The sequence below is a fragment of the Myzus persicae genome, unplaced genomic scaffold (genome assembly GCF_001856785.1).
Source record: "Myzus persicae strain clone G006 unplaced genomic scaffold, MPER_G0061.0, whole genome shotgun sequence".
NCBI lineage: Eukaryota > Metazoa > Arthropoda > Insecta > Hemiptera > Aphididae > Myzus > Myzus persicae.
The window spans coordinates 216,113-224,879 of record NW_019102795.1 but is presented as its reverse complement, the minus strand read 5'-3'; the positions used below and the strand labels follow the sequence as shown (position 1 = coordinate 224,879).

At 31.5% G+C, this 8,767-nt stretch overlaps 1 protein-coding gene across 1 annotated transcript; it reads right to left on the bottom strand.

The window, feature by feature from the left end:
- Positions 1 to 4,874: 4,874 nt before the first annotated feature.
- LOC111033127 lies at positions 4,875 to 7,618 on the bottom strand. Its single transcript, XM_022313727.1, has 2 exons — positions 7,473 to 7,618; positions 4,875 to 5,728 (listed from the first exon to the last, which is right to left on the bottom strand). Exons 1-2 carry the CDS (start codon positions 7,536 to 7,538, stop codon positions 5,147 to 5,149), a joined length of 648 nt encoding a protein of 215 aa, XP_022169419.1. The 5' UTR covers positions 7,539 to 7,618; the 3' UTR covers positions 4,875 to 5,146.
- Positions 7,619 to 8,767: the final 1,149 nt, after the last annotated feature.

Below are 8,767 nucleotides of genomic sequence, written 5' to 3'. Positions count from 1 at the left end.
CTACAAATAAAATTTGATTTCGATTTCCAATGTTCTTTTGTCATAAACTAAGTTTTGTTATAAAGTCTCTAATTTTGCCACGAACTGAAAGTATATCCTTCTATTCTTTGTAAATATAAATTTAGTTCTTTAAGTTTTGAAAATATTTCGGTTTAATACGTAAGTTCAAAATAAATACTTCTGTGTACAAAATAAGGGATTTGCGAGAACTCCCCGTCTCACAACTTTTCATAGAAGTTCAAAACCTTTTCTTTTGATAAAACTACATAAGTATCGAGGGTCTTGAAAATGTCCTAAAACTACCAAAAGTACCCATCGTAATAATTACGAAATACAAGACGAATTATTATAAATAATAATATTGAAACCCGTTGATTATTTTCAGGGTTTATAAATAAAAGTATAACTGGTGACAAACAGATACTGATACTGAATGGATACTAAACGAATTATAAGAATTTAACATTGGTCAGATAATTATTGTGTACAAATTTTAAATAAACCATGATACTGTGTAGCTTCCTTCCAAAATATATTGTTGCACCTATTTTATAAATTCCACATCATATATTACTTAAAAATTAAAACCATTGGTTTCCAAACTTTTTTTTTGGCGGAAACCGGAGTTGTACCTTTTTCGCTTTTAGCGGAAACGTAAAACTCCTGCTGTAACTACGTTAATAAGACGGAAACAACAATATCCATCTTGCATGAGTAGCGTCCTTTTAATTCAACTGTTATACGATTGATTCGTAACAACCGAAAAGCTTATAAATTATAATACGGTAATATGTAGAGAAATAAAACAAAACTAAATATTAAAAACTAAGATCAAATATTAAAACAATCAATAGTTGTTTTTCCTGCAAGGTGAAATTTGTTTTTTGCTGTTTTTCCACAATTTGAAAATGAAGTGTCTAAAATATTTTGCTGCTTTAATAGTTGATCAAACTAGAGTTGTATACAATAATAATATCAAGTTAATGACGGAACGGCACAGCCAAGGGTGCAGGGTTTCCGGTAGTTATAATATTATTGTGTGCTATCCAGGGTCAATCGTATTCAATATTAAATAATAATAATAAAACCACTACAGGTTGTACAAAAGCAACTCAAAGTTGAAAGGAGACGAAAAATCACTTCGAGACACCTAATTCGAATTTATCTAACTCTATCTCTGCGAGGTATTAATGTATTACAGGGGAATAAAAGAAATCTAGTTTTAAAGTTTTTCGAGGTATCGCCACTCGAGTTTATTACACGATCGATCGTCAATATTCGTAACTCTCAACCAGCTATATCATCATATAAGCAGATTGACAATATTATAGAATATAAACTTCGACGGTACCCGCTCGCTGCATTTACCACGCGTGCGTTGTGTGTACGTGCGTATGCCGATAACAATAAATGATAATATGGATAAACGCACATGATGGAGCACTACGCCATAGTAATAATAATAATAATAATAATAATAATAATAATANTCTAGTTTTAAAGTTTTTCGAGGTATCGCCACTCGAGTTTATTACACGATGGACATGATGGAGCACGTAACCATAGTAATAATAATAATAATAATAATAATAATAATAATATTAATAATATAATAACATTACGTATTACAACGTGTATAATATACGCGACGCGGTTCGCTGAGCAACGAGCATTACCGTCGTCCGATTCCTCCCCATTTATCTCTTGCAGTCGTGTCCATTATTATATTACGGTACATAATATAATATGTATATAGTACGTACCTACTACATACGCGGTATTCGATTACCCGAGTGGTATAAAAGTACTTCTCTTTTTTTTTTTGCCTGCGCGTATGATCTCACCACCACTCGTTGCTGTTGCGGAAAATAATAATAATATAATAAATAAACTCTCAGCGATCGAGGATTACGATCGGACATTATAGTATTAGTCGGGCAGCTGATGCGTCGGTTCGCTCGTCGACATCATAATATTGTATTATTATTATCATTATAAACGGTCGGCGGCGGCCCAGGACCCAGGTTGCTGGTAATAATCGTATAATGTATAATATCATGTAAGTACCTATATAATATTATAATATGTCGTTGGTCGTCCTCGTTTGCATTTCAGCGGTCACACACACACACACACACACACACACACACACACACAAACACTGTGTATAGCCACCTATTATTATGTTATAATATTATATCGTTTTTATTCGGGGCACACAATGCAAGAACAACCGCAAAAGGGAGAAGACGACGACAATATGTCTCTGCGCCTCTAGACGAAAGGTCGGACGTATCGACATAATAATAATAATAATAATAATAGTAATAATAGGAGTTAGGCCGGACGGACAATGATAATTCCCATTGTCGTCATCGCGCCGCACCACCGCACATTTTTTCACTATATATTATTATTTATTATGTTTCTACCTACTTTATACTTAAATGTACTTCTGTGCACGATATTGTATCAGAGCATAATGCACGCCGTACAGCCACGTAAACAAACACGGTGACAGATGCAGCCTAATAGATTCCCAGTGTTACTTCCTCAGTTCCTTGTAGTCGCAACAGAATGCACCGCCACCGCACAAATAATGTTATCATTAAATAATCATTGTCTGTAGATCTTTAGGACGCGAACACGATCGGACATATACATTCTAGAAATCTATATCATGTGCCACGAGGGTGGTAACTTAAAATAAACTTTACGTACCGATTGCTAATTTACTTACGATTTGCGGTTCCGTTTGTATAGTCAACTGTTAATAATGTTATATAATATTTACTTTGAAAAATATTATATTTCTGAAAATAGAACCACCAAAAACTACTTAACATAAAATGTAATTTTTCTCAAAATGGTATGAGAGGAAATTGTTCCTTAGGACGACAGTATTATACTATTATTAAGGTCCCCATACACTGCAGTGATGGCGGTGGCCGTACCGGAAGCGTTAAAACGAGTCCGGAAACAATTTACCGCCACGGCGGCTGCACCGCCAAAACAAAAGATTTGTGTGGACTATTATAGTAATGCGTTTGACTCATTTAGTTTGTTCGTGGATCAATAAAAGTATTTCACAATGGAATCGGTATATTAATGTTTTAAATTGATCTTAAGCCTGGAAACTATGACCATTAGCTGTTTTGTAGGTTTGTTGGTTTGTAGGGTGTTGGAGCGGTCGGTTTTAATACGTTTGAGTTTGGCAGAATTTTGATTGGGCTCCCGTAGGTTTCTGCCATGCCCAGTATATTTGTTATTTATACTTTTATACTATATTTTTACATTGATCGAATGATCGTTTGCTATGATCATTAATAATTCGCCGTAGTTGATCATATGGATAAATCTAATATAATAATATCATATGTACATATTAGATTTGTATTAAATAATATATATATTTATGTCAAAGGCTATGATATTTTCAAATGTTTTTTTTTACTATCCAACCCTAGTCCCTACTAATATTTACCGTATTACAACTATATTAAACTATATTAAAACATGATAAATAATAAAAACATAATTTATATCTCCGATAAACAGTGTAATTATCAGTGAAATAAATTTAATGATGCATTTTTTTTTTTTGAAGTGAAACATCTAATGCCACTTGTTGGCGTGGCGACGTTAGCATTCGTGTAAAGTCTCGAAACGAGCGCATGGACCCAAAGGACGGCATCTAATGGGCTTTTAAAATAAAAAACAGTTTATCTTTAAAAAAATTGAATTTTTTGTTTTTGATTATGCCGTGTTTATTTCATTTAATGAACCATAAATGAAATTTTCATACATATTTTCTATACAAAAAATTTCGGTGTTTGACATCTGCCAGGAGTCCAGCTACGGCGTACTTTTTGTACCAATTACTAATTCCTTACGTTCACCAGATTTAATTGAAAATTGCCTGATTTTAGAATTATGTATAAGATGATAAAATATTTAAGTGTATACATATTTTTTTTAAGTATATCAAGTCAGAAAGAATACTGAGTGAACGCATATTAAAATCAAATACTAATAAATACTATATAGTAAGTGATATAAAATATTTCATAATATTTTGATGGCACATAAATTGTGAATTATATAATCTAATAAATAAGTAACTGATCATAATTAATACCTGAAGACTGACAGTTAGGTTGAAGCGCCGTGTTAAAAATTATCATACATAAAATGAATAATGTAATCGATCAGATATAAAATAAATATGAACGAGACAAGGATTTGTTAACCTAGAAAATATTTCCTCAGCTCCACAAAACAGCTGTAAATAGATCATGTGGTGATTTTTTTATTTTTATAGATACCTACCTACCTTATAAAATTAATATCCACAAGTTCATGTTTGTAATATAATGTTACTCGTTGGATATTGGCCGTTTTATTCGATGTGCTTCAATATTTTTATTTTATTATTTTATATTTATAATTTTTAGTCATGAAAGGAATCGGAGACACGCTTTTCTGACATATTCATTATATTTTGTAGTATTTTCAATAGATCTTTCACGAATAATAAAAATAACATTTTTATTTTAGATTTAAGTACTATTTTGAGTAATAACTACCTACCTAAGATTAGTATAAATAAATAAAATTATTTTTATTGACTAACAAATAGTGGATGTACAATGTCCTTACCAGTCATCAATACTACACGATGGCTGTACTTCAGGTTGCTTCGATTCGCTATGGAAAATTATGTTAAGAGTATTAAAATGTGTACTTAAAAGAACTATATTTGACGTATATAAATAGCGAATGAAAAGCAGCTGTAAATGCATGAGTCTATGGGCGGTATGTGATGCTCCACCCAGAGGGTCGTGTTGAATTAAATTTTGATAAAAAGGTCACAGTAATAATTGAGTACGTTTATTGGGTAGGTATAGCTAACACAGAGGTGTGTAAAAAAACGCCAATGATATGCACGATTCGAAGGGTTTAATAATGCTATAACTGACTTTATATTGCACACACGATCAACTGTCTCGGAATTAGAAAATATGATATAAATAAAAACGTTCAGGACAAGTGACAACAAAGTTACGAAAATCATATTTTGGATTTTTTTTTTTCGACTAAAAAATACATTTTTTTAAATATGTGATGCTTAAATTGGCGCAATCTACTACACAACTGCGTCGGAGTTGGCGTCGGACGTGACTTCATTTTCGGCATTCGGCAGACTGCTGCCGCTACGGTTAAGGTGTCCGCGTAGACCTTCGAACATCTTTTGCCGGCTGTTTCGGCCATTTTCGGACATCTCAGTTACAGCGTTGGACACGTGAGTCGAGACTGCGTCGAGGGTGCCCGTGACTAGGCCCACCACCGGCCAATCGCCAACGACATCGTCGATGTTCCTGAAACCACTGGCCAGGTAACCACCACCAGTGGCCACTGTGGCGCTGAGGCCGTCAAACAGCTGACTGAATAGGTATCCTAGGGCGAGCGTGCTCCGTCCACCGCCCTTGGCAATCTCTCCCAACGACTTGTTGGCTTCGCTACCAAGATCCGATACCGCAGATCCCGTTTTCTTGATCAGTGTTTTGAACATGTCACCGACGTTCTCCACTCCGTTGATTGCCGTCTTTGCCCCGTCCGTGACCATCGAATTCGCCTTGTCCAAAGCACTTGAGGCCGTGCTGCTGGGCGTGGAAGCCGCGGCGTTCTGGTCTTCTGCTGGCACAGGTGTAGTGTGGATGTTGCCCATCTGTACCAAAAAAATAAACGAGAATCACGTTATCAAGCGTCACCTCAGGAGTGGGTACGTATATGGGCCATGGGAGAGGTCGAGTTCCATGTTTTCGGGTATTTTTAATTTTGAGAAAAAAAATTAGACTCAAGACAAAAAAAAAAATATAGTTAAAAATAATTCAAACGAATTTGTCTTTATTTGTCGTGACTACGACTGTATAATATTTTTACACTGAGTAACAGGCTTAGATCCAAATGTTAATGTGCATTAGATTTAGTTAATTAAAGAGATAGGATATATCCCTATTTAATTCACATTAAATATTCAAACGATTGATGAAATAAAAATGAAATTAACTCTAAAGCACATACTAACGAATGACGACAGCATACAAACGTGGTTTGTAATAAATTGCACTGTAAAATGCTTACTTGATTCGATGATGTAAAAATAATATTAGTGGTATAATTATTGTAAAGATGACTCTGCGCCCGCATGTTGTCTCTGCGTTACAAATGTACAACATGGCAAAAACTGTTTAGTGCGGGACAACTGTATACTCCCATTGTATTTACAGCTGAATTACCAAAATTCCACAGCTCATAGAAAGGGACTTTATTTGTGTCTTAGCATTTTTATTATTTCGATAACATAAATAAAATTAAAGTTTCTTAGTTTGAGAATATTAGAACTGTTTTTTTTCATATAGGTATTAAACATTATTGGTTAGTGTTATCAAAAAAATAAAACAGCAGACAGATAAGGTTTTTTCTATGCATTATAAGATTTTGGTAATTCTGCTATAAATACATAGGGATTATAGTTGTTCCACCTAAGCGTTTTTAACACGGAGATTCTGAGCTAGTGTAGTGTCCTTTTAATTAGAACACCGCATAATGTCCGTCATTATCATCAACGATAAAAATAACGCCATGTTATAATATCTAATGCAAATGAATTCATTTTTTATTTCAAGATTTTTAAATATATTATATTATTAACTATCGGTCTGGTTTTTTTCGTGACCATTGCCGAAGCGAACTAGAAATTTAAATTTTACGTATATAAACTAAATTTTTAATAACAAGTCGAGTTTTATTATTGGGATATTAAGTTGAATTCTGGGTGAAGCGAGAAATGTATTAGTAATAGGTCATATAGTTTTAGAAAGATGTGCTTTGTCTTAATTTTTTTATATTTATGGAATTGACCTTTTGTAAGACTTAAAAAAAAATGAATATTGTAATATATTGATCAGACTGAATTTTTTATCATCGGTTTTTCGGGGCAAAGCATCTGGCTGTTTATAATAAATGTTTTTTGTTCTATTTCAACAATAATAATAAAAGAATAATCCTAAACTTAAGTTACATTGGTTTTAATTTTGAAAACTCAAGACAATGTTTTGAGGTACCTCATCTACGACAAATGGACTATTTAAAAATTTTAAGACCGGAAATATTTCGCAATTTGTTTTATATTTTGATAAAATACATATTATTTTTCAATTTTTAAATATGTTCTGACTAATTCCAGATTATAACCTTCAAATGCAAACATAAAACAAATATTGTTAAAATATATTCAATAATAAACATGGATGATAAACACAAATCTTCATATCTCATAGTAAAAAAAAAATATTTCTTCTGATATTCCAATAAAATTTATTGATTTTCATTTTTTAAATATATAAATAAATATAAACACTTTTAATCTATTCATAAATAATAAGAACTAAAAATTAAAAAATTCATACCTGGAATAGACAACCAACCAATAAATAAATTATCATATTTTTAGTATTTTGAGCGACACAAGTCATTTTGTAAATTTTTTTTATCGAAATTGAATTTAACCAAGTCACTTGTAATATGGATATAACGCTGAAAGACCATAAGTGATCGCTTTTATACAATGATCATAATGACGGAATAGACATTCAATTAGCAATTAAGTAAAATACATGTGTTGTTTACAGAAGTGCAATAAACGTTACACTCATTCTATATTATAAAATTATCAATTAAGCGATTTAATTGCGACCTGGATTTACACTTCTATCCGTCTCCAAAACAAACATGAATACATAACCCATTTCTCTGAGCATTTATGTTTTTTTACATGTCCCCTACATGAGGTTTGAGGTCATAATTCTCATAAACAAGTTAATAAAATCATAATTTCTTAAAATTACCTACTTTACTGATTTTAATTTTTATAAGACTTCGATATAAAATAAGTTTGTAACTAATTACTAATCAATGAATCGTACAAAACTGAATTTTTTAACAATCAACTGAGTTTTATCCTTATTCCAATTGTAATTATAATACTATAAATATTTTGCCTAATTAAAGGTATATTTATCTTACATAATACCTTTATATGATAATATTATATAATAATAACTAAATATTGGAATTGTTTTTGGATGTAAGATTGTAGATTTCAAGAAAAATATTGGCTTAAAATTATGTGTTAGTTTTGTCAACTAACATATTTTCTAATACTTTATGTACTCAGCTGGTAGGTACTTTAAACAGCCGTATTATTTAAATGAAACTTGAAAGGAAACCTACCGGAACTGTAAACAATAGGTATTGAGAAATGTATAACATTTTGTCAAAACAAATTTTGGTGATACATTTATACTATAGGTACTTATGCTGTATTAAAAAAAAAAAAAAATGTATTGACTTAAAAATGTTACATTCATCCTAGATTTTTAGATAATTTACATTTAATTTTTAACATAGCATTGCAATTTGAGTATGAGGTTCTTTAGACTTAGTTAAATATATTAAATGGATGTTGATACATTGAATCCTTATTATTATATTATAAAGCAATTTATATTGGTAAATTAAGAAGTAAATAATTTTATAGGAAAACAATCTTATCAATAGTCGTTCATAATAATGTTCAACACATTTGTCATTGAACTTAACTATAAAATAAAAACACATCAAAATGTTGTACTCAGCATGATGATTTTCACACAACAGTCAATCTAATATTTATATTCCGTCCAGATTTATTATATTAATTTAT